We start from the raw sequence: 26,701 nt of genomic DNA on the forward strand, positions 1-26,701 counted from the left end.
GCATGGTGATAATGCCTTGAGGGGAGGCAAACTAAGGGGTACTTGCTGGACCAGCAACCACAGGTAGGCTCTGTCAGGAAAGTGGCAGGTGGGTGGAGAGGAGGCAAGAGCTAAGAACGAGCGGATATACGGAAGTGTGCTTAACCCCAGCTACTTAAGCAAAAAGATTGCAAGGTTTAAGGCGGTTGTGCAAGGGGGGAAGGGAGTAATACATTCAAGGGGCAGAGGAGGCGTTGCATTTTCATTCCTTCCTGTCTGAATTTGACACACAGAAGGGCATTGGGGGGGGGTGCTGTGGCAGAACAAATGTGTTGCATGCAGAAGGTGCCACCCACCCCCCATGGCATCTCCAGGTAGGGCTGGGAAGGACCCTGGAGAACTGCTCCCAGTCAGCGCAGACAGTCCTGAACTAGACCACTATACCTCTTGGTATAAAGCTTCTTCCTACATTCCTAGAGGCAAGAGGGTATGAACTGTTGACTAGAGGGTGACATGAGGGAGAAAGTGTGTGTGTGTGCGCACACACACACATATTCGAGGCTTCCTAGCTCCAGTCCAGGACTTCCACTGAGAGAGGGGCAACTCATCACAGTCTAAAGGGCTGCTGGGAGCAGCATCTCCTGAGCTGTCAAGAGAGGGCAGATGCACCTGGAGTGCAGGGCTAAAGACTTTCATGGCTCAAGCTAGGAACAGCAAACTTTGAAGGGTAGAATAATGAGGTTGATACTGACCTATTGGCAGGGAAGCCACCCTTGAGATCTGCAGCAGCAGCCTCTGGAAGAAGCTGGGGGTGAGCTACTGGTTTAAAATGATGGGTTAGCCCCTCAGATAAGAGAAATTGATCACTCCAAATGTTAACTGATGGTTGGCGGATAAGTGTATTCAGATTATTAAGGGACGTTTCAGTTACACACATACACCCTCTTGTAAATCACCTACCTCCTCCTTGTTTGGGGCAACTGAAATTTGCCTCTTGAGGAACCTGGGAGGGAACAGTCAATCTCCCTTCTGCTTCTTTTCTGCGATCAAAGAACCCTATTGCTCTTCATTTCAGTGCCTGAATTGCCTTCATGGTAAGGGGGAGTGTCCCTGTCTCAAAGTCACTGTGTGCTTAGAACTTGCTTGAATTCTGTTTGGGGGGGGGGACTAGAAAGGTGTGGCATTCCCACTCCAAATGGCAATGGGGGAAGTAGTGCTGTTGTGTTGTGCAGAGGGGTGGGAGTGGTCTTTGGGTTATCCGAATGAGCCCGTAGAAGTACTCTGCTTTAGGTTTACTAGCACTGATTTGAATGCCTCTGAGAATATTGTCTCCCAGTTAGTTTAGTGTGACGGTTCCTGAGATGGAGCAGTGGGTTTGGGCTTACATTTGGATACTGTTGGGTGCCATTTTGAATCAGGATAAGCACAGCCTAGTTCTTCAGGATAGATTATTGATGCAGCTGTTGGGTGGCGCCAGCAGAGGTCCGTCCCCTCCGCCAACCTGGTGCAAAATTTGTAACACAAAACATAGTCGTGGGAGATAACGAGGCTGATATGCCTGATTGAAAATTGGAATCCTGTGTGTGCATTTGCATCTTGAAAGGGTACATATGCCAGCCTTTGATAAACACCTTTGCTCCTTCTCTGTGGTTCCTCTTGTGGAAAGAGCCATGCCACTCTGGTGCTTAGTTGGCTGTTGCTTCCACTATCATCCCTCTTTGCACTGGGCCTTGTTACATTTATCTCACAGGACCTTTTTGATCCAGCAGATGCTTTCTCTGCTTCGGGGAGGGCCCCTTAGCATAAGAGAGTCATTGTGGTGTAGTGGTTAGAATGTCAGAGTCGGGCCTGGGGGACCTGGGTTCAAATCAACACTCAGCCACGAAAGCTCACTTGAGCAGGATACCAGGAAGGAGAAGCTGAGCATAAGAGCCTAATTTTACAGACATTCATGCTTGGTCCCTGCTCCTGCCAACCTAGCAGTTCGAAAGCACGTCAAAGTGCAAGTAGATAAATAGGTGCCGCTCCGGCGGGAAGGTAAACGGCGTTTCTGTGTGCTGCTCTGGTTCACCAGAAGTGGCTTTGTCATGCTGGCCACATGACCTGGAAGCTGTACGTTGGCTCCCTCGGCCAATAGATGAGCGCCGCAACCCCATAGTCAGTCATGACTGGACCTAATGGTTAGGGGTCCCTATATCTTTTTATCATGCCTCCTCTTACTTGCTTTTTCTCTAAACGAAAAAGTCCCAAATTGTGCAAATCTTTCTTCATAGGGGAGTCTCTCTTGCCACTATTTAAATTCTGGGGGTCCTCACCCCGCTTCCTGGGGCAACACACCCCTCCTGGCCTGGAGCTGATGAGCCTTGGTTTCCCTTCTCTTTCCAAGCCACTGTGAGGCTGTCTGGAATGGGGAAGTAATGCAAGCAGTTCTTTGGAAAGGAAGCTTGTGGTGGCTCCTGTAAGCCAGTGGCTGCTTGAGCTCCTTGACCACTCTCCCTCCAGAACATTTTCTAGACCCTTCTGCAACATGTTTTACATAAACCAACAAGCCCCAATAAAGTTAATGGTTGATTTCAAAATGATTCCAGGTTAAGGGGTAGGAGGTTGTCCATGCTAGTCTTCCTCAGAGTAGACCCACTGAAGTTGATGAACATGACTAACAGGTTTATTATTTCCAGCAAGCCTGCTCTGAATGGGACTTAGTTGAATACAACTCTGACAGGTGTGTTTTTTTTTAAAAAAATTGCCATTGTATTCCGAATAAAATAGTATGTCACAAAAGCTATTAGATCCCACTATTTACAAGTAGGTAGCCGTGTTGGTCTGAGTCGAAGCAAAATAAAAAAATTCCTTCAGTAGCACCTTAAAGACCAACTAAGTTTTTATTTTGGTATGAGCTTTCGTGTGATCCCACTATGTTAACTTAAATCCTTCACTTGGCTTTTAGGAAGCTCTGGAGAAGAAAACAGAAGATACAGAGGTGAAATACCAGCCTCTGAGCAAATATTTATTTATCAAATTTATATCCCATCCTTCCCCAAGATGTCCCAGGCACCAAATGAGTGTATCATTTAAAACAAAAACAAAGCAAAAAATTTAAAACAGTAAAACATTTTTTAAAATTATAGTTAAATACAGCTGAAATAAGTTACATTTTGTAAATAAAATTCTAAAAGTTATAAACATTTTTCAATCAGTTGATCTTATGGTTGCCTAGAACAGTATTCTTCAGCCACCAAACATCTGGATAAATAGAAATGTTTTCAAAGACCTCCTGCAAGTTAATAATGATGGAGACAGGTACACCTCATTAGGGAGTGCATCCCACTACTGGAGAGCTACGACTGAAAAGGCCCTGTCATGAGTCAGTGCCAACCGGTTGACACCTGGTAGTAACATCACCACCAAAGCCTCACTTTCTGATTGTAGTGGAGGCAGATCCAATGTACCCCAACAGCTTAATAGGGGTCGAAAGAAAAACAACGTACATGTCTGAAATCTGTTTTTCAAGGTTGCATTATGAGTGTAAATCATAGCTGTCAAGTTCTCCTTTTTTTAAGGGAAATTCCCTTATGGTGAATAGGCTTCCTCGCGAGAAAAGGGAAAACTTGACACCTATGGTGTAAATTCCGGTGTGTAGGTAAAGCCAATAAGAGCTCAGAATTTAGGATGAAATTTAATCCTGTGGACCCATGAACCACTGTAGTGCTTTGTAATGAGGTCTTATTTGGGGAGGGGAAGAGAAACACAATAATTTATTGGTGGGGGTGGAGATTGATAAAAATGGGAGGGGGTCAGTACATGTCCTTGGAGTTGTATAACCACAAACAATGGAATTCATGATACAGGCAAAATGCTAAATTGTTTTCATATCCTGTTTTGAAAAGTTGGGGTAGAACGTAGCTTAGGTGTTGAGCAGTTTCACTGGGTAAATCAGATATCTGATTGCTTCCAAACTAAATGTATATATACATTAAGAGGCAAATGGAAGGAGGTGAAGCCTCACAGGACTGTTGACTGTAGTTGTTGGAGCATGAAGTGGTTTAGGCTCACTCTAAAGAAATAACAAAATTCCCAGATATTTCAAGCAGCTGTTACTGGGGACCCCAGCGACCCCATTGGCCCTGGAGTGTGCAGAAGGTGCCAGTGCTCAGACCTTGCGTGTGACTGCCGGGGGTTGGGCACTGTGTAAACAGAGAGCACATTATTTGTAAAGCTTCCTTTCGGTGGCCATTCTACATATTCCTCAATTCCTGCTTTATCACCATTTAAATGGTATGCATTCATTTGAATGCAGCATTAGGGTTTTTCTATAGATCTCTTGAAAAAGAGGACCTCCCCTGGAAATCTTATTCTGGTATAGATGTGCAGCGGATGTACTGGGCTGGATGAGAGCCAATAAACTGAAGCTCAATCCAGATAAGACTGAGGCACTGTTAGTGGGTGGTTCCCTAGACTGGGTGGATTGGAGGTTGCCCGCTCTTGATGGGGTTCTACTCCCTCTGAAGGAGCAGGTACGTATCTTGGCGGTACTTCTGGATCCTTTGATGTCACTTGAGGCTCAGGTGCCCTTGGTGGCTTGGAGTGCTTTCCATCAGCTTTGGCTAGCAGCCCAGCTGCACCCCTCTCTGGACAGGGATAACCTACCTACTGTAGTCTGTGCTCTGGTATCCTCTACATTAGATTATTGCAATGTGTAATATTTGGGGCTGCCTCTGAAGACGGTTCAGAAACTTCAGCTGGTGCAGAATTCATTGAGCAGGTTGCTCACTGGGGCAAGACGGTTTGAGCATAGAACACCAATCCTGGCCCAACTGTAAAAGGTAAATGGACCCCTGACCATTAGGTCCAGTCATGGACGATTCTGGGGTTGTGGCACTCATCTCGCTTTACTGGCCAAGGGAGCCAGCGTACAGCTTCCGGGTCATGTGGCTAAGCCGCTTCTGGCAAACCAGAGCAGCACGCGGAAACACTGTTTACATTCCCGCCAGAGCAGTACCTATTTATCTACTTGCACTTTGACGTGCTTTTGAACTGCTAGGTTGGCAGGAGCTGGAACCGAGCAACGGGAGCTCACTCCGTCACGGGGATTCGAACCACCAACTTTCTGATCGGCAAGCCCTAGGCTCTGTGGTTTAACCTACAGCACCACCCGCATCCCTGGCTCAACTGTATTGGCTGCCACTTAGTTTCCATGCCAAATTCAAAGTGCTGGTTTTGACATATAAAGCCTCAAATGGTTCAAGATACCTCAAGGGCTGTCTCTCCCCATATTAACTGACCTGGACTCTGTGATCATTATCTGAGGTCCTTCTTTGTGTGCCCCCTCCACAAGAGGTCCAGAGAGTGGCAACACGAGAACAGGCCTTTTCTGCAGTGCTCTCCATTGTGGAATTCTCTCCCCAAGGAGTTTCACCTGGCGCCATTGTTATATCTTTAGGCACCAGGCAAAAAACTTTCCTCTACAACCAGGTTGGTCGTAAATCACTTTGGTTTGCCCTGGCGAAGATAAAGCGATGAACAAATTCAATGAATAAGAAAATGATGATGATAACAATAACGACATGTTTCAAATCAGTTTGCTTATGGTGTCTTCCACAGTAACATAGGAGGCTGCCAAGTCGGAGCATTGGTCCATCCATCTCAGAATTGTCTACACCAGGGGTCAGCAAACTTTTTCAGCAGGGGGCCGGTCCACTGTCCCTCAGACCTTGTGGGGGGCCGGACTATATTTTGGAAAAAAATATGAACGAATTCCTATGCCCTCCAAATAACCCAGAGATTCATTTTAAATAAAAGCACACATTCTCCTCATGTAAAAACACCAGGCAGGCCCCACAAATAACCCAGAGATGCATTTTAAATAAAAGGAGACATTCTACTCATGTAAAAACATGCTCATTCCCGGACTGTTCGCGGGCTGGATTTAGAAGGCGATTGGGCCGCATCCGGCCCCCGGGCCTTAGTTTGGGGACCCTGGTCTACACTGACTGACAGCAGCTCTCCAGGATTTCAGGCAGGAGTCCCTCTTACTCCTACCTGGAGATGCCAAGGATTGAACCTGAGACCTTCTGCTTGCAAGGCAGACACTCTGCCAGTGAGCTGTGGCCCCTCCCCAGAACTCTAGGAAGGCCTGCCTGCAAGGGGGCGGGAGCATCTTCCAAGGCTCTTTACTGCTAAAAGCCCTTGGCAGAGCACACTGGTAAACTGATGCTTGGCCAGCTTCCTGTGCCCTGTCATAACTCCGGGAGTGATGGAAGAGCACAGGGCAGTCCTCCCTCTTGCCTGGCTTGGAAACTGCCACTTGCTTCTTGGATTCAGGGCAGCTTGTAGTTCCAGTTTCCTATAAGGGCAGTTGCAGGGCAGGCAGGAAAAGACCTGGATTTTGTTGAGGAAAAAGTAGAGCTAAGGTAGGTCTGCCTCCATTCTCAGTGGGCTTTGTGCCAGAGGCTCCCTTCAAGAGCCAGAGCTGTGCTTGGTGCATGTGACCTGTGGCCTTAACATTTGAGCTGCAGGTGTCTCTCCCCCCCCCTTCTGATCTCAGAGCCCCAAAGCACTCTCGGCAGATGCTGAAAGCCTCCCAGCTTTCAGCTTTTCCCAGAATAATCACTGGTGGGTTTGCTGCAGTGCTGAAGGTTGCTATAGGGCCAGCAGTGGACATTCTGTCCCCCTCCTGGCAGCTCCTAGCTCAGTTTGTCACTGGACACCAACTTTGAGGTCGTCAGTGAAGCACTCAGAGACAAGAGGGAAGCCCTGGATTCAGGGGGGGGGATCCAGGTGTTCAAAATTCCCCAGGAGCTTTTTGCTACTGGTGTGGGTCCAGTTACCCCTGTCTTCTTGCATACTGGGACAAATGAATTGTTGTAAGCGCAAGTTACAGTCAGGCAATGTAGTTGAGATCATACAATTGTGGAATTGGAAGGGACCCCAAGGGTCATCTATCTGGTCCAACCCCCTGGCAAATAGACTTTCCGTTGTGGTGACCAAAACCTAGATCCAAGGTGCTCCTAGCTTATATCTGAGTTTCTAATACTGGGATTGGTGTTCTCTTGAGGGCAGAGTTTTGGTGGCGCATCTTAAGCACCACATCTGCAAATCAATCACCAAAGCACTAAGTGTGAACCCAGTTTGAGAGATGGAGACTGCTTTGAAGAAGCCATTATCCTTGTTTAGACCTTGCCAGACAAAAACAGCTTAATACCCACAAATTGCTATGATGTCCCTCATAAGGAAGAGTTGGGTTTCTGGGATTTCCATGGATAATTTTGGACCAGGAGCTCATTAGTGCCGTGGCTTCTTTCTTGATCTCATGCCAGTTGTGATAGCAGCTGGGGAGTTGCAATGAGCCCATCTGGTGCCTCTCCTGCCTTGGCTGTAGCTTCCTGTTGCTGTGCATGGGGCGGGCGGGTGTGGAATGAAGCTGGCATTTTCCTGCACGTTGCCTTTACAGAAATTGATGCATACAGAGCTGCTGGAGCAGGAAGTGCTGGACAATGCCACCCTTTCAGCTGAGCCGTGACCGTTTCCCTCTGTGGGTCCAGGAAACCCTCAGCCCTGAGGATTTCAAGTCCAGTGTATAAACCTTCCAGGAAAGGGATGGCGAGCTGATGCAGAGGGGAGGAGACAGGGCCCCAGAATATTGCCTTGCACCTTCCCAACCGTTAACCCCCCTCCCAAGCTCAGCCAGAGAGGCTTCATTCATGACTCTGCAGCTGGGCCTGGAATCCCTCCTGGGTGAAGCCTTTTCAGAGTGACAGTGCAGCTGTCAGCTCAGCTGGAGTGCAAGGCTTCCTTTTCTCCTCGCCCCCAGATGATGAAATTATTTTCTGGCAGGAGAGAGGGTGCATAAACACCTCACAGAAAGTCATGGGATCCCTGTGGTTTTGAAGAGAGAACAGTGACTCTCCACAGAATGTTCGGTACACATTTGATTCTAGCACTCCAGATTGCATGCTTGCGAGAATCCTTGGAGGCAGAATCCAGTTCTCAGGGGCAAGGCACTGCACAGCCCCAAAGGAATGGCAGATTTCAAGAGAAAAGCACCAGTGTTTTTGATGCCTGCCTGGAAGTTTTCTGACCTCCCCATAAGGTTTATACACAGTCTTAGAAGGACCTTCCTAAAATGTTGGGTCTTTCCCTGCATCCTGTGGCGTGTCCTCATGGTTACAGGTGACGCAGAGTTGGGTGGACTTCTACAGAAGTTTGCTTTGGGGAGATCTGACTGAGAGGTTTGACTGAACTGATCTGAACTGTGACAAGATGAGCCCCATCCCAAGTTAAGCTGTTGGGGGACCATGGTATGTTACAGTGATGTTGTACGTTCCGTTTGCTTGACTGGCTACTGATTTTAACATCTGCCTTGCACCAAGAGGTACCAGGGGCATGGCATGCCTTGAAGGTAGAAAGGCCCACTTTCAGTACCTGGACTAAGGCCTTGATCCAGCCCTATGTAGCTTGAATTGATATTGGGGTGGGTGGTATGTTTTGCTCTAGTTTAGCAGTGGCTAATACTGAGGCTAGTGAGCTTCTGTGTAGCCCTAAATTAGGTTGTATGACAAAGCAAAGTCACAGCTTTTTGGAGGGATCTTTAGGACAGGACTAGTGAGTCCTGGTAGCAGGCAAGAGCAAATCTCGATTTCCCTTTAAGATATCCAAATATGGAGCCTGGTGATGGGCAATGCTGAGTCACTCTGTAAGATTTCCTCAGTTTACTCAGTCAGGATGAGAAGCGCAGGCAGTGAAATGCGAGGCTGCTTCTGTGCTGAGCTTCTGACACTTGTTTATCTCATCTAGAGCAGACCACAGATGGGAAAGTTGTGCCACTCTGTCCTTGTACTTCTCTGGGTGGCCACTTTATTAATCTTTCATCCTGATCTGTGTGTACAAAGTTTATGCAGGGGCCAGACCATGTCCAGTCATTGCTGAGCATTTGTTCTTGTTTGTGGGTTACATGCCTTCCAGTTAATTATTTGTTCATCGCACACCTATCAGTGCATTTCCCCATCACTTTCCTAACCGCAAAAGTCCATCATCTTCTTTAGGTGGGTTTGTCACTATAGAGCACTCTAATTCACTTTAATTGTGCAAACCTCCAGTGCGTACTTTAAACCCTCTCTAGATCCTGTGCTAGGAAATGTTCTCTATACTGTATATCAGAATGTTCCTGAGTATTGCGCTGTGCCATACATGGAATAGCTATGATTGTGACACCCTTTGCAGATCTCTAAAAGCTATTTCATGTTTCATGTAAGTTATCTTTTGTTATGGTTATAAGATCCATTGGGGGGGAAAAGATTGTGGATAACAGTACACTAAATATTTCATTTCTATAGAACAGAGCTTTCCAAACTTTTCATGTTGGTGACACAGTTTTTAGACGTGCATCGTTTTGTGACAGAGTAATTGAACTTTACTAGAACACCGGAGGTTAAACTAACTCCTTTCCAGCCCTGGGAGGAGCGCGGGGAGCGTTCACATGACACACTACTAAGATGTCACAACACATAGTTTGAAAAGCTCTGCTATAGAACATTAGAGATCCACTTCACATCACTTCACTGTAAAGTGAGATAGTGTTGGTAGGACCTAGTTGGTAGACCTAGCCAGGGTCTTCTGCAGGTGGCTTTTTAATGAGGGTAACTGCTAGACCAGCAGTCCTGAAAGTGGGTGGTACTGCCCCCCCGGGGGGGGGTTACTGGGGGAGTAAGTGACTATCAGACTTTGAAAAGCTGGTATCACTGGGTCAAGTTCATCAGCTTTGTTGAATTGAACTAAATAGTTTTAATTGGATTTTGAATAAATGTGCAATTAATTGTTACCGTTCTGAATATTATTGTGTTATTATATTTCTTAGTGGCTCATGCAAACCACTATTGTGAATAATACATTTTATAGGGTAGGATAGTGGGCACTGGGGTTGAACTTATGGGACCAAAGGGGCAGTGGTCTGAAAACTACTATGCTAGAAGATAACTGGGGATCTGTCAGGATAAGGGATTATTATTTTCAAGGGCAGCCCAGATCTTAGCCTCACCACAAAGCCCCCTCCCTCAACCACCACTGGTGGTTTGTCTGCAAACACATCCTCCATCACATCCAGACATACACTGACTTCTTGCTGAAGTGCATCATTGCTCATAGAGAAAGCTGTAGGCAGGATCTCCCTGTAGACTTTGGCAGACAGCCAGGCTGGTGCAGCCTCCCATCTAACTGTGCCATTCCTAGTTGCCAGAACTGGTGCCTGGAAGTCATGGATGCTTGAGCTGAGGTTCCTGCATTGCAGGGGGTTGGGTCCCTTCCAACGCTACAGTTCTGTGATTCTAAGTCTTTCGCTGTCAGGCCATGATGCCCAGCTGCAGGTCTGCTTCCAAGAACCGTGTACCAGTGGGGTGGGGGTGGGGGACCATCTTGGGAGTCAGGTGCTGCTGTGCTTTGTCCCACTAAGGAAAATTAGAGGAGGTCTGAGAAGCTTGCCCTGAATTGTTGCGCCTGGAGGAGGATGTTCTGAGGCTTCCAGGTTCCTTCAGGGTTTGTACCTTCCAGCCTCCACTGGACGAAGACTCTGCCTCTGAGTTATTGCAGCCACTCCGCAGCCAGCCTATGTTCTGGACAGTTGGGCTGATTTCAACATCCCTTGGCCCATCTCATTGGCCTCACCACTGTGCCAAGGGGGACAATTCTTGGCAACTGCTGAGTGCGAGAGACCCACCAGAATCTTCTCAGAGATGGGTGTGGGGATTGACAGATTTTGGGGGGACGGGACGGGACAACACAGTTGGTGCTAGCAGGGTTGTGGGAAGGGGGGTTACCTTTCTCTGCAATTGCAACCTCTCCTACTAATGCTTTCCCTCCTCCTCTCCTTTCTTTTTTAGACTGTCAGCATCAACAAGGCCATTAATGCTCAGGAAGTTGCCGTCAAAGAGAAACACGCCAGAAATATCCTTTTGGAATTTGGCAGCTTTGGGGGAAGGTGGAGGCAGAGGCTGCGTCTGCCTTGCTGGGGCAAAATGCCCATCGTGGCCTGGCCAAGCTGAGCTGGAACAAAGCACCTGTGTTAGGAGTGTGTGTGTGTTTTCTGTGCATGTAGATGCTGGGCTTTGAGCCTGCTTGTTGCCCGAAAGCATTGCTTCCTTCCTTGGAATTCTTTCCTTAGCCTGCATCTCTCACCATGCATCCTGGGGACGCACCACGAGAAAGGAGCCCACACCTTCTGGGCCGTCGTGGGCCGGCTGCCCCTCTCCAGCAATGCCGTGCTCTGCTGGAAATTTTGCCACGTCTTCCACAAGCTCCTCCGTGATGGACATCCAAATGTAAGGGCAGCAGACTCTTCTCCCAAAACCTCTCTCTGCTCTGGAGGTCCTGAACTGACCAGCTTCCTGTTTCTCCTTGTGGAACTCGGGTGGCTGGGATGCAGGGCGGGCGATGCTAGTTCCATTTCCCCTCCTACCTGCTTTGAAATCCATGTTGGGGTGGAGCCAACAAAAGGCCTTCATTTAGAGGCTGGTGGCAGAGCATTGGGGCAGGGGGGGCAGGATTCCACCTCTTTTCTTTCGGGGGCCGACTAGGACCAATGCCCTCTTTTGATTCATTACTTTTACCCTACTTCTCTGTCCGTGGACACACTAAGCAGCTTACAAGGTTTAGAAATGATCAAGGAATTGCTTGTCATTATAAAAACAAATCGTTTAAGGCAGCAGCAGATCAGATTGAATCCAGATCCAGGTTTCAGGAAGCAGAGCAGCTTTAAAAGCCAGCAGCGAAAGGTAACAACTGAAGACCTAAAGCCTTGTTGAAACCAGTTTTCAGGAGACATTAATAAAGAAATAGCCTGACAGGCCTCCAGGGCAGGAGTTCCACAATACTGAAATGTTACTTTTAAAAAATAAAAATAAACCCTTTTTGGTCACCACCAATTTAGTAATATAGCTAATGGTGATAACCTGTAAGGAAATCTGAGATAAATATATGCTTAATTATAGCATTATGATAGTGCTCTAGCTCTATATCATTTTTTTTAAGTTGCAAAAGTCTTTGGGATTTATTTAAAGATGGATTATTCCCCCACCCCAAAGTAGAATCATAAAGTGATACCCACTGCAAGGGCCACCCCAGGGTTTCCCAGACATCTGAGTTCATTGACCCCTTCAAGGGGTTCCTCAGCACTGGTTCCAGGGGGCCCTGCCTGCTCCTAGAGCTGTGGGGTGTCTGGCTCATACCCTGAGGAGTCCAAATCTGGTCCCAGGTCAGTGCGAGGCATGACAACGCCCTACCTGCTCCATGTGGTCCTGTGGCTACCCATTGCTGAGATAGGGTCCCGCTTCCCAGTCTACTGCCTTCATCATATTGCTTCCTTGAGCCACCTTTTCTTTTAAACAGCCTCCTGAGCACTCCAGAGTCCCTTTCTGATGGCGTCAATTCTCTGCCATTCGCACCATTTTTCTCAAACCTCGTTCTCCACCTCCCCTTCCTTCAGCCTCCAGTTTTAGGGGTCAGTACCTACCCTGCACCTTTCCTTCAGCTTCCCCACCTCAGGGCTGCTTCGTCCCCTAAACTTCCCATGTCCCAGGACTCCCTCCTGGGATACTGCTGCCCCTGTGTGAGGTTTTATTCCCAGCCAGACTTCCACCTGTCCTTTCCCTCACAGACGTTGGACTGCAAACTGCCTGTAGTTCTCCATGCAGCTGAGTATTCAGTCCCGCCTCACCAGCTCAGCCGAGCAGCATGGGAGGCTTTGCCACCACAAGCCCGATACAGGTTATACAGATGCGTCGCTGGCATCCAGTACCTGAAGATCTTATCAAAATCCTTGTCTCCTTTTCTCCGGCAGGTCTTGAAGGACTCTGTGAGGTACAAGAGCGAGCTCAGCGACACCAGCCGTATGTGGGTAAGTGCTGGCTGGGCCTGGAGAGAGTCCCTTCATCTGCTGACAAGGTCCTGAGTCAGGGAGCGAGCTCGATGCCTCCCCTTTGGATCAGGAGGGCAGAGAGGTGTGGAAGTCCGCTTGGTAATGGCACATGCTTTTTCAGAAGCTCTGAGGCACGCAGGACTCCCCATTCAACAAACCAAATTTGGATCATCCCGCCCCCCGAGCTCCCTGCCAAATTCCCTATTCCTTGAGCCAGCTGGCCAAGCATGTTCAATTCTGAACAGTTGGCTGGTGTTTCTGTTGCTGCTGCTGCTGCTGCTTCTACTCTTATCAGCTCCCTTCTCCTTCCCCACCTGCCTGTTGCCCTTCTGAGTTGACTTCAGGGCTCTTGGGAAGGCAAAGGGTTGGGGGTGGATGGGTGTTCCACACACCCACTCGGCATATGCTGCTAATAGTTCTTCACACCCACCAGTCTGCCTTTCCAGACGTGCTCCAGTTCAGTCTCTTGCTAATTCTGGAGGGCAGGCACCAGTGGAGAAGGAGATCCAGCCTTTTGAAAGCTGGTCTCCCTGCCCAAGAGTCTCTGGATGAGAATGTGGGCGAGGGAAGGCATTGCGCATCCTGGAAGCTGTGAGTTGGCTTGATACTGGTTGTAAGACAGAGAGAGAGAGCACTGTCTGAGCCCATCTACTACTGAGCCTGTTCCAAGGTCCTTGTATGAATTTACAAAGACCTGAACGCCGTAGGTCCAGGTACCACTTGAAGCCTCATATCCCAGCTCAGTCACTGAGGTCATCTGCAGGAGGTTCGCTGGTTGTTCCTTGAGTTGGCGAAGCTCGTTCGACAAAAACAAGGAACCAAGTCTTTAGTGTCATCGGCTCAGCCCTGTGAAACACTGTGCCACTAGATATTTGACAGACACCTTCAGTGCCAACTTTTAAGTGCCAGCTGAAAGCTTTTCTATTCCGCCAAGCCTATGCAGGCAATTCAGAATACATCTTTCCACAATGGTTAATGCAGGCATCCCCAAACTTCGGCCCTCCAGATGTTTTGGACTACAATTCCCATCATCCCTGACCACTGGTCCTGTTAGCTAGGGATGATGGGAGTTGTAGGCCAAAACATCTGGAGGGCCGCAGTTTGGGGATGCCTGGGTTAATGGATGTATGTTTTTAAACATTTTTTTCTGGTTATTATTTTATGGCTTTTTGGTTTCACTGCTGCAAACCACTTTGATACATTTTTATGGTACAGCAAGATACAAATATTTTTATAAATGAATACATAAATATGTCCTGAATAAATAAAATAAAATAGTGCCCAGGCACACACAGGCTCTCCCTCCCTCCCTCCCTCCCTCCCTCCTCACCCCTGATCCTGGCCAGCTTATGCAAGTCTGTGTGCCAGAGCAGCATCTAGACCAGGCATAGGCAAACTCGGCCCTCCAGATGTTTTGGGACTACAACTCCCATCATCCCTAGCTAACAGGACCAGTGGTCAGGGATGATGGGAGTTGTAGTCCCAAAAACAACTGGAGGGCTGAGTTTGCCTGTGCCTGATCTAGACTTCTCTTGAGCTTTGGACATTCTCCGTAGCTTAGCAGGTGCCCCTTATTCTCATAGGAACATACTGTAGGAAGCTGCCTTATGCAGAGTCAGACCCTTTGTCCATCTAGCTCCATATTTTCTGCACAGACTGGCAGAGACTCCCTGTGTCTTCAGGTAGGAGACACTTCCCAGCTCCAACTAGAGATGCTGGACTTGGGGCATGCTTCCTGCATGCCAAGCAGATGCTCTTTCGGTGTCCCTGTAAAAGCTCCCAGTGGAAAATGCTTATTTATTCCCAGGAGGGAGAGAGCTCCTCCTGCCAGCCCTGGCCCTCACTCTCTCCTGCCCCCTTCTCCCCCTTAGGGCCACCTGAGCGAGGGCTACGGGCAGCTGTGCAGCATCTACCTCAAACTGCTGAGAACCAAGATGGAGTTCCACACAAAAGTAAGTGGGGCTGTTTGCCTCTTCCAGTCGTCTGCAAAGCACTCTGGGTACCCAAGGGATCTCTGGCTGGGCAGAGGAACAAAAAGGCCAGAGGCGACAGCAGCAGCAGCGGCCTCCCTCGGGGATGCAGGATTTAGCCCCACCTGGGAACTGGATGCCATCGTCGGCAGGAGAGGCGACATCATCACCAGCAGCAGGGCGTTGTGGGTCTGAATTCTCATGCAGATGGGGCAACCTGAATTGTCTTGTGGATCTGTGGATCACTCCTTTTAAAACTGACTTGGCAGCTCAGTTGGGTGGAGCATGGTGCCGATAATCAAGGTTGTGGGTTCGATCCCTGTATGGGACAGCTGCATATTCCTGCATTGCAGGGGGTAGGACTAGATGATCCTCAGAGTCCCTGCCAACGCTTTGATTCTATGAATGATAGTGCTGGAACAGAGTAGGCTGCTTATACATAGGCCAACCATCGGTCCATCTAGCTCAGTATTGCCCCAGCTGACGGGCAGTGGCTCTGCTGGGTTTCAGGCATCCTTCCTGGAGATGTTGCTGGGGAGAGACCTTCTGCATGAAAGTGAAATGCTCTACCCATGAGCTACAGCCCTCCCCTGATTTATGGGCCTCAGGACTGGGCAGGCCAGAGGGAAGGGACATCTGGAGCTCCCTCTCCACCCTCCATAATACTTCCTGGTGTGTCTGTTTTGCACTGTGGGTGGCTCCACCTGACTCTGGCCTTTCCCTCTCTTGTGCTTTAACACGGCCAAAGAATCTGGGAAGGGAAAATAGGGAAGACAGTTTTCGTGCCCTGCTTTTATTCATCGCCAGCCACTCCTTACTGTTTCCTGCCCTTTCCTGACTGGGAAGCGGGAACTTTGGGAACCACCCAGAGAACTACAGGGCAGTATAGCTATGCAGAAGAGAGCCAGTGTGGTGTAGTGGTTAGAATGCTGCCCTAGGACCAGGGACAGACCAGGGTTCAAATCCCTCACTCGGCCAGTCACTGTCTCTCAGCCTAACCTACCTCACAGGGTTGTTGTGAGGATGAAATGGAGGAGGGGGAGAATAATGTGCACCACATTGAGCTCCTTGGGGGAAAAGGTGGGATATAAATTAAATAAATAAAAAAGAAGAGATCTACAAACTCCTCTTGGCATATGAGGGGTCGGACTAGATGGCCTCAAGCAGACAGGCAGGATGGTGGCATATACCTGGGTGTTCTCTCTCTCTCTCTCTCTCTCTCTCACACACACACACACACACACACACATGTGCATGAAAATTGCTCCCTGGGGACAAACAGCCTGAGCTTGCTTCCTCCCTGCCTGCACCCTTCCTTGGCTCCCAGAATGTTCCTTTGCAAGCCTCCCTTCCCACATTGTGATTGGCTCAAGACAGGCCCGTTTGTCTTGCCTGCATCCCGTTTGGGGAGTGGAGCCGGCAGCAGGTATTTATAGAATGGAATCCGGCTGACTGGACCAGGAAGCTTGGCTCAGAACCAGAGTCCTGAGGCAAGCAGGCAGGCGGGGAGGCCTTTGCTTCTGCAGGCCAAGCATGGTCCCCTCTGGTGGCCAGAGGGTGCTTGTGTGAAAAGGAGCAGAACAGTTAGCAGGGATGAGCGGGGTGGGGCAGGGGATTGCCACTGCTTCTGAAGTGTGGCCAGGCTTCACCACTGTGGCCAGAATTAGCCCAGTCCATTCTTCAGAGATCCCGTGGCCACATTCCAGGGCTGGAATGTGGCCACTTTTTCCTTTCTCGGCTGGGGTTTATGATGCAGCTCCCTGTGGTTAAAGGGATGGTTGCCTTTCCCCTGGGCCCACCCTTCCCTGTTCTTCAAAAGGGGTCCCAGAAGAGGCCATGTCTTATTCTGGGTGAGCAGAGGGAGAGAAGTTCAACATCACCTGCCCAAATGATGGAGGGGAAGCTGCTGAGGGCCATTCCTGGCTGCAGCCCCACTGCTCTTCCCACTGGGCACCGCTACTCCAGGGAGCTGGAGAGGCAAAAGCCCCGGAAGAGGGTCTGGCAGGAGGAGACCATTTCATTTCACCTGCCTTGAGCCACAGCTTTGGCCTGACTCTCTGTCTCCCCTCATACAGAACCCCAGGTTCCCAGGAAACCTCCAGATGTCGGACAGGCAGCTTGACGAGACGGGCGAGAACGACGTGAATAACTTGTAAGTGCTGCTTGTTGGGAGGGGGCATTGGTGGCGGATGCTTTTACTTTCTGGGATCAGGGCAATGATGGGAGGCAAGAGGGTGGGCTGCCTGCTTGGTGGTGGCCCCAGGTGGGTGGGTGAGTGGTGGGGGCAGGTTTCTTTCAGGCTCACAGGTTGAGGCTCTGTCACATCTCTTGGCTCCCCTGCTGCAGATCTCCCTCTGCTATGTGGAGCCATGAGCTGCTTCCCTGTCCTCTGGGACTCCACAAAGTTTCTGCGATGGTCCTGTGGCAGGTAAAAGACCATGGCCTCCACATTCTCAGTGTTGCAGCATCCCCCATTCAGTCTCTCTCTTTCTCACTCAGTTTCCAACTCACTGTGGAGATGTTCGATTACCTGGAGTGTGAACTGAACCTATTTCAGACAGGTAAGGTTTCACTGTTCAAAGCATGCCAGATTCCTCTGCAAGGCACATTTCAGGGAGGTGTGGTTAATTCATTGGCCGTTTGCCCCACTCTTTGTGGATGGCAAGCATGTTTTCCCTTCCCTTAGGAAGAAATCGTTGTCCATTGGGACAGAGGGTGTTCCTGGACCCCTAGAAGGCATCTCCCTTTGCAAACAGAAAACAAAAACACCACACACACAAAATGGGAGTTTCCGTTTCAGACTAGAGAGAAGGATGCTGAGTGGAGGAGAGCTCATCTTCCCCTTGAGGGGCACATGCATTCCAGCGTGTGCTTATCTCTTTTTGTTTCCCTCCTGCTGAGTCCTGTACTGACCTCGTGCAGATTTCCCTCTCTTTCCTATGTATGCACCATTCTTCCGCTTCCTTCTGGAATTGTCTACTCTCTGCAAATTCAGCATTATTTGCAGGAAAAGGGCAATTCAGGTCCACACATCTAATAAAGTGCACCAGGAAACAGGGGCGGGGGATTTGAAGTGAGACTGAGAAATAACCCAGGTTCAGCTTCTCTTCATTTTAAAACACACAAACAGAGCGGATGAAATTAGCCAGAAATTAGCAGAGCACTAGGTGCCCAGATGCACATTCGCCCACAAATAATAAAAAGGCAGCAGCTTTTGCGATGAAGAAGGCTTGGGTGAAATGAGGATCGGGAAGAGGGACAGCTCAGGATTCCTGGCTAGGCTAGCCATGGGACAAGTGGGTTGTATCTCTTAGAAGAGACATGAGGGTCCTCCTGAACAAAGTGGAGGAAAAGGCGTGCAGACAATGCTTCATTTTTAATCCTCTCGTTTTTGGGAAGTCTCCTCTTAGATACTGTTGGGCTTCCTTGAACATTCTCCACTTTCACTGGCATATGCTGCATTTGATACCCACTGTCGCTTACTGCGTGCTGCTTTTGAGTCCGGGGTCGCAATCTTTAGAAATGGTCCTTCTTTGTTGTGCCTGCAACATGTACTTATCCAACCCTTTCTCATTTCTGTGTGCCTTCCCTCCCAGTCTTCAGCTCCTTGGACATGTCTCGCTCCGTGTCGGTCACGGCTTCCGGGCAGTGCCGCTTGGCCCCACTAATCCAGGTCATCCTTGACTGCAGCCACCTCTACGACTACACAGTCAAACTCCTCTTCAAGCTCCACTCCTGTGAGTACAAATCTGACTGTCCCCTTGGGGGCTTGGATTCCCCTCCACCACCTCTCTCATTCATTGTGCTCCAGTTATCACAGCAATGATAGTTGGGGGTGGCTGAGACATCCCACACCTCACTCCCTGCTGGAAGGATTGCAGGAACGTAGGAAGCTGTCTTATATGGAGTCAGACCAATGGTCCAGCTAGCTCAGTACTGTCCACACTGACCGGCAGCAGTTCTCCAGGGCTTCAGGCAAGGAGCCTTTTTCCCAGCCCTCCCTAGAGATGCCATTGGGGATTGAACCTGGCGCCTTCTGCAGACAAAGCAGGTGCTCCCCCACTGAGCTGCAGCCCTTCTCCATCTTTGATGTCAGAGCAGCTGCAAACAGAGTCCTGTTTAATGTTGTAGCAGTTTATAGTGTTTACTTTTTCTAAATGCCAAGAGTGCTTTACAGATACCTTGGCAGTTCTTTACCATTTCACTGTCAGTTCAGCCAATATAACTACAGTGGTACCTCTGTTTACAAACACAATTGGTTCCGGAAGTCTGTACTTAACCTGAAGCGTACTTAACCTGAAGCGAACTTACCCATTGAAAGTAATGGAAAGTGGATTAATCTGTTCCAGATGGGTCCGCAGAGTACTCAACCTGAAGTGTACTTAACCCGAGGTATGAGTGTAATTGGTTCCGGAAGTCCATACTTAACCTGAAGCGAACTTTCCCATTGAAAGTAATGGAAAGTGGATTAATCCGTTCCAGACAGGTCCGCGGAGTACTCAAACCGAGGCACACTTAAACCGAGGTATGAAGTGCTCCTTCTCCCTGCTCCAATATGACTGTATTTCCATTTTGGAGCAGGGAGAAGGAGGCTTGCATAGGGGCACTTAGTTAAGATCTTGGCCATTGTGATACGCCAGTACCCTGGAATAGGCAAGGTACGAGTAGACAATGAAACTTCTGAGCATGTGCAGAGTACCCTTCCCTCCTCACCAAATATTAAACCAGCTTCCACACCTCAGGTTAGGAACTCAGGGAGGCTTCCAAGGCTGTGACCAAGCACTTCTGTCCCTCAACGGTTTCTGGAGGTGCATCATTGCTTTGCCCAACCTGATAGAATCATAGAATTGCAGAGTTGGAAGGGACCTTTCCAATGCAGGAATCTGAAGCTGTTCCATACAGGGAGCAGAGTGCCTGAGGGAGCAGGTGTCGCACGTGTGCTCAGCTGGTTATTTTGCTGGTGTGCACACATCTGTCTGTCTCCCCACCCCCACAAACATCAACCCCCCCCTTCCAAGGCATTGGCTGCATAATCCAGGTTTTCCCTGATCTCACTCCCTTTCTGGGCATCTCTTCTCCAGGTCTCCCAGCTGACACACTCCAAGGCCACAGGGACCGTTTCCTGGAGCAGTTCAAAAAGTAAGTGTGTGAATAGCTCAGTTCCTGGTAACAGCTCTGAATTTCACATTTATTTGTTGAGGAGGTTTTTAAACCGTTAGATTGAAGAGCTCTCCAAGCGGTGTACGGACGCGAAAACCCACAAACCAATTTTTAAAATGAATATACAAATGCAATCATAGTTAAAAAAAACACAGATATGGGACCCATAAAGCTTTGCTTCACTCTTGAGGCTGGCAGACTCCCCGCCCCCGCCCCCCCGGACTGTCCAGAGGCCCACTCAGGATGCGTTCATGGATTTGATTGCCTTTGCTCTTGTACTCTGCAGGCTGAAGGATCTGTTCTATCGCTCCAGCAACCTTCAGTACTTCAAGCGGCTTATTCAGATCCCACAGCTGCCTGAGGTATGACCTTTGTGGGCCTTCAACGAATGGCACCCACAGGTTCCCTTGTAGAATTTAAGTGGAGGGGCTGCTACAGCTGTGCCTTTTGAACTCCCAAGGTCGAAGATGTGCAGGGCAGGAGTGCTCCATCCTGTGTTGTGGGCCTCTACGAAGTGTTACAGTTCTCGAGTTTCCCAGCTTTAACCCTTCTTTCCATCACCAGAATCCACCCAACTTCCTGCGGGCATCGGCACTCTCCGAGCACATCAGCCCTGTGGTTGTCATCCCAGTGGAAGCCTCATCCCCCGACAGTGAGCCCATCATGGACCTTGTGGAGATGGAAACGTCTTCTCAGAAGGTGAGTTGAGGGGCAGAGCTCCTCAAGTGAGAATCTGGTCCTGGCCCACGAGAGGAGGGAGAGGGCAGCTGTGTTCTGTTTTCAGGGAATCTCTCTCTATGCACCACCACTCCACAGGCTACTTGTTCTGCAGAACATTATTTCAACTAAGCAAACTCTTCACCAGTTTCCAGCCTTGTTGTGTTCTCCTGGATGAGCCTGCTCATAGTTAGTGGAGCCCAATGCAAAAGGACTTACTTGTGTACGAACAAAGATGAATAATTAGAGAACCCCTTTTAGAATTTTGTGTGGAAAGGAAAATGAATGAATTTGAGACATTTGGGTCTGAAGATTGGGAAAATATTGCTTAGCATAAGGAAGAACAGCTGGTTGTCATTCAAAGTGAAAACTTTGAATCATCTACTTGTATGTAACTGCAAGATGGGAAATCGGAAGTCCTTTTTATCTCTTTTATTTCCTTCTCCTATTTTTATTTTCCGCCTTTTCTCTCTCTTTTCTTCTCTTTGTGTCCTCTACTCTGGGCCGCTATTGGGATTATACACACCTGGAAGTGATGGGTGGTTGGTGAGGGACCCTGTTTGAGAGACAGGGAAGAGAGGAGCTCCCAGGGTGGGAGATTGGGAGAAGAAAGGGAAGCTCCCATTTGGGAGCTGGGAGGGTCCACCCCTTTCTGTATGAGACAAGAGTTAAGCTCTACCTTTGAGAGGGGACTTTGTGTTTTGTTTTCCCTTTCTTTTTCTGTGTGTGTCTTCATTTAGATTAGGTTTTTTTATAGTATTGCATTATAAAAAGCCTTAATAAAATGTTATGAAAAAAGGAAAAAAACTCTCCCACAGGAGGCAATGATGACCACCGACTTGGATGACTTTAAGAGAGGATTAGATCAATTCATGGAGGGAAGGGTTGTCAATGCCTGTTAGCTACAACGGCTATGCTCTGCCTCCGTGGCAGCAATGGTTCTGAATACCAGTAGCTGGAAACAGCAGAAAGGGAGAGAGCAATTATGCACTTGGGTCCTGCTTGTGGGCTTCCCATTGATGCATCTGGGTAACCATCATGAGACCAGGATTCTGGACTAGATGGGCCATTGACTTGGTCCAGCAGGTCTTTATTATGTTCTTATGTTAAAATATTTTCCTGGACTGCACCCTTCAGCTTGGAGACAGTGCTGGCTTTGCATCTTTACGTAACTCCCCACCCCCAGCAAAAATTCCATGTATGTAAAAATATAAAATAAAAAAGATTAAGGGGTCAGCTGAGATTTCTCCACAGCATGTTGAAAATGTACAGGGAATCTGTTGCATTCAAATAATCATCCTGCCACCTGAACTACACCACATCAGGAAGCGTCTTGCCACCATTCTCATGATTGTGTCATCTGGTCCCTGGGGGGCAGAGTTGTTCAAATAAAGTAGGGTCATAGTCTCCTCTTTTAAATTTGTTTTGTCGAAAGACCACAAGGTGGTTTGTGACATAGAACACAAATGTCAACACATAACTTAATTTTTATGTAGTAGAGACACGATAACAGTTATATGAATGCAATTTATAAGAATTGCGTAATAAAATGCAGATTTTCATAAAAGCAGCAGCACACAAAAATGAAGCAGAAAATCAGCAGCAGGGTATCTAAATCGCAAAAACAGTGTGCAAATGCAGAATCTCCTCTCTAGCCAAAGGTAACTCTTAATCTGAAACCCCACAAAAAATGACAGACCCTCCCAGTTCTCACCTGAGAGCTCCTTTCCTTTCCTTTCCTCTCCCTGTCTCTCACCCTGGGAGATCTTCACTTCCCTCCTCTCCCTCCAGGTCCTTCCACTATCCACCTCCTTCATCCACCCAGGATGTAGGAGAGACACCAGAGGGGTAATTCCCTTTGGTGTTTTCCCCTTGAGGGTGGCCCCCACTGCCATGGCTGAGGTTCCTGCAGTATGCATGGCTTTTCTCTCTCCATCATGAAACACACCCTCAGGGTGGATGTAAAGTCCAGCATCCCCATTTCTAAGCAGCGCCGGCCAATCAACACTGCCTCATGCACCAAATTGCTCCCTTCTGTTTTCTTAATAACTGTCTGTCGACAGGCCTATCATTGCTGCTGAATGTCTCTATCGGAAACCGCTGGGGCATCTCCAGGAGCCCCTCAGGGGTGGGGCTTGCTGGTGAAAACAGATTGCAGAAGCACAGCTGTTCATTGTCTTGCTTGTAAAGGAGGAATATGCCCTTCACAGTTTAGGGCCAACAGGGATTTATCTTTTGTTGTATTTCCCCCCTCTGTTCTACAATTTCAAATAAACATTTTACAAGCTTTAAAATATCCATTGACTTCCCTTCTTCTCTTTCCATGATTCGTTTTACATATCAAACACCCCTGCATATATTACTATAACCATTCAAATCAATTTTCCACTTTTACATCCATCAAAAATTATTTACTCCGTTGAATTTATCTTAATGCTGCCAGTGTTTTCAGCTGTACAGTTATTTTCCATATATTCAATAAATGTTTTCCAATCTTTTTTAAAACATATGTTCTTCTTGCTCTCTTATTCTATATGTTAAATCTGCAAGTTGTGCATATTCTGTCAACTTAAGTTGCCAGTCCTTTTTAGTTGGGACCTCGCTCATTTGGGGGCTCATTTGGGGGCTAACAAAACATGAGCCACAGTTGTTGCATACATAAATAACTTTTTCTGAAATCTGGGAATTTCAGTTTGGGTTATCCCCAGCAAAAAGGACTCTGGTTTGTTTTGGGGGAAGTAATTTTGAACATTTTTTTTCAATTAATTATAAATCATTTCCCAATACCCTTTTACCTTTTTACATGTCCACCACATGTGGAAGAACATTCCCTCCACTTCTTTATCTGATTCTGTCTTATAAATCTTAGCCAACCTACTCAGAATCATTTTCAAATAGTTCTCTTTCAATGAATAGTATGCTGTAAATTTCAGGTCACTGTTCCAGAATTTCTCCCAGAGGTTGAGATCTATATTGTGTCTTATATCAGTTGCCCAGTGTGTTATTGACTTGTCATTAACAAGCTCGTCTTTTGTGGGTCCCATTCTAATAGAAGATTATACATTTTAGACAAAAGTTTATCCTTATTTTGAAGCAGCTTTTTCAAATGTGAGCTTTGGTCTAAAAATCCATTCTTTCTATCTAATTTATCATGTAACTGGTGATATGGCAACCAATCAGTAACTTGGCTCCCTAGGCTTTCCATTGATTTCAGTTTGGGTTCCCCCCCTGTAAAATCCAGCAGTTCTCTGTAAGTCACCCAATGTATATCCATATTAACTCTCTTAATTGTAATTGTTTCAATGAGCGGTAGCCATAAAAGTGTTTTTCTTTCCAGCAGATTTTTATATTTCTCCCAAACTCTATACAGATTCTTCCTAAGAATGTAGTTCCTAAAACTCTTACAGATTTTAGCCTTCCCATACCAAAGACATGCATGCCAGCCAGATTCTAAATCATGATCATCTAAATCTAGGATGTCTGCATTGTCCAATACAACCCATTCTTTTTTTCCCATTCTTTGAAGCAGCTTAAATTATTTACTATTGGGATTGATTGGAATAAAAACAGCATCCTAGGCAATAAATTCATTTTAATGGCTGAAATTCTACCTAACCGGGAGCGTTTCATTCCCCCCTCCCCCCCCCCCCAAAAAATATCTCCAACTCTTTCTTAACCTGCCCACAATTTAATATTCATTTCAAATAGGTTGAGATTTCTTACTGTCAGCCAAATTCCCAAATATCTAACTTTTTTTTACTTATTTACAGACCAGGCATCTTTTCTTTAAAAAAATTTTTTTTAATTGACTGCTCATCCATGTTTTTGACCAACATTTTGGTTTTATCTGAATTTACTTTCAAACCCACCACTTCCCCAAACCTTTTAATTTCTGCCATCTGTCAGGAATGCTTTGATGGTGTTTCCTGCTTGGCAGGGGGTTGGACTGGTTGGCCCTTGTGGTCTCTCCCAACTATGATTCTATGATTCTAATGCTTTGGGAATGCTCTCCAAAGTCTCAACACCACATCATCAGCAAATGCCCTTAATTTTTTTTAACTCTACATCCCACCCCAAAACTGTACTTTTAATTTCCCTATTTCTCCTTATATTCTGAAGCAATATTTCTAATGCCCTAAACAACAGTGGAGACAGGGCACAGCCTTGTCTCGTTCCTATTTCTATTGGGCATTTGTCTGAAATAATATTATTTATTAATATATTTACGGGTTGATCAGTATAGATTGCTTTAATTCCTGCTAGGAAAGAGTTACCTATTTCCATTTTCTCTAAAGCCTTGGTCACGAATGAACATGAAATGTTATTGAAGGCTTTCTCCGCCTCTAGAAAGATTAGCACAGCCTGTTTTTCATTTCTTACTTCCAAATACTGTACTCTATTAAATTAATTACATTTCTTATATTGTCCTTTGTTTGTTAGCCTGGTAAAAACCTGGCTTGGTCTCTGTGGACTGACTCAGTTAGTGTCCTTTTCAGTCTCTTAGCTAAAATTGTAGCAAACAGTTTATAATGAAAAAGGTCTGTAATTTTTAGTCTTTGTTAAGTCATTATCTTGTTTGGGGATCAAGGTAATCAATACATCCTTCCATGGCACTGGGATTACTCCAGTCACCAAAATTCTATTCATGGTTTCCTTAAGTGGTTCTATAAGTGCATCCTGGAACTTTTTATAATAAATTGCAGTAAGTCCATCTGGCCCCGGTGCTTTTCCCATCTTCATTCTGTTTATAGCCAATTGCAATTCTGATATCGATATGGGTGCATTCAGACTTTGCCAGTTTTCCTTAGATACTCGGGATATGCTACAGTCCATTTTCTCAAAGTCCTCTTTCCCACAGCAGTATAGTGAAATTTGTCAAACACTTTCCTTATCTCTTTTGAGCTGGTCACATGCTTATCCTCATCTACAATATTATTTATTGTCTTACTCTTCTTTTCTTTTTTAAGTTGCCATGCTAGCAGTTTACCAGGTTTATTAGCAAATTCAATTTTTTTCTGTTTCATTAATTTTCAGCTCAATCTCTTTATTAACTAACATCAAAAATTGTGCTTGCTGGAGTTTAATCACTTGAGATGCATCTTTATCCTTTGGTTTTGCCATTAACTCCTCCTCCTTCTTCAATAAGGCACTTGATATCTCCTGCTTCTTTTTTCTCCTTTCCTTTTTTATGAAAAGCACTTTTTTGAATTAAAAAAGCCTCTCATTGCTGCCTTGCTGGCATCCCACACTACACTTAAACCTCTTTCTTCACTTAGGTTGAGGTCAACAAATTTTTGTAGGGAGCAAAGGGCCAACAGGGATTTCTCAGCTGCTGGCTGATCCACTAGCTGAGAACCTTTTAGCTCCCATGCCATTGGCTAGTGGCTCCTGGCTAAATACCTGAGCAGTGGGAGGAGCAAGCACAAGCTCAGGACACAAGCTGAAGTCTCCCAGGTGTTTCCCTTCCCTTTCGCTCCAGTCTTCTCCAGCAAACAGCCTCTGCTCTGACAATAGGAAGGTCAGAACATAGTTAAATCTGCATCCTTTCAATATTGCAATTATTGCCGCCTTCTAAAGGCCATAGCAAAGACCCGCCCTGCTCTTGCATGGAGCTAACAGCCTCCATCTCTTCTTCCTCTTTCAGAGTCTCTTTGACAATAAGTTTGATGACCTCTTTGGCAGTTCATTCAGCAATGATCCGTTCAACTTTAACAGCCAGAATGGGATGACCAAGGATGACAAGTGAGTGAGGGTCCTTCTCTGAATGCCCTTCCTTCTTTTGTTAGAAACTTTCATTATCATTGCACTGCTTTAACTGCATCCAGGGTACACGGTGTTTGGGTGTTAATGGCTTAGAAAGATGATCAGTCTGGGGGTTTGGTGGGTTCATGTAATGCCCCCATCTCTTCTAGATTTGAGCCTGCACCCATGGTCCTGAGTGAGGGGCTTTTTAAAAAGAATGCTATCTGTC

General features: G+C 47.1%; 1 protein-coding gene across 2 annotated transcripts in view; it reads left to right on the forward strand.

Annotated features, from left to right (window-relative positions):
- HIP1 (huntingtin interacting protein 1) overlaps positions 1 to 26,701 on the forward strand; it is a 70,136-nt gene that overhangs the window by 28,463 nt on the left and 14,972 nt on the right. For both annotated transcript variants that reach the window (XM_035139067.3, XM_060268459.2), the window contains exons 2-12: positions 10,851 to 10,914; positions 11,146 to 11,288; positions 12,806 to 12,862; positions 14,755 to 14,835; positions 16,929 to 17,005; positions 17,353 to 17,414; positions 18,450 to 18,590; positions 19,935 to 19,992; positions 20,300 to 20,375; positions 20,578 to 20,712; positions 26,375 to 26,472. In XM_035139067.3, coding sequence (XP_034994958.2) covers positions 10,851 to 10,914; positions 11,146 to 11,288; positions 12,806 to 12,862; positions 14,755 to 14,835; positions 16,929 to 17,005; positions 17,353 to 17,414; positions 18,450 to 18,590; positions 19,935 to 19,992; positions 20,300 to 20,375; positions 20,578 to 20,712; positions 26,375 to 26,472 — 992 coding nt within the window. The remainder of the gene's footprint in view (positions 1 to 10,850; positions 10,915 to 11,145; positions 11,289 to 12,805; positions 12,863 to 14,754; positions 14,836 to 16,928; positions 17,006 to 17,352; positions 17,415 to 18,449; positions 18,591 to 19,934; positions 19,993 to 20,299; positions 20,376 to 20,577; positions 20,713 to 26,374; positions 26,473 to 26,701) is intronic.

The sequence above is a fragment of the Zootoca vivipara genome, chromosome 14 (assembly GCF_965207765.1).
Source record: "Zootoca vivipara chromosome 14, rZooViv2.hap1.1, whole genome shotgun sequence".
NCBI classification, from domain to species: Eukaryota; Metazoa; Chordata; class Lepidosauria; order Squamata; family Lacertidae; genus Zootoca; species Zootoca vivipara.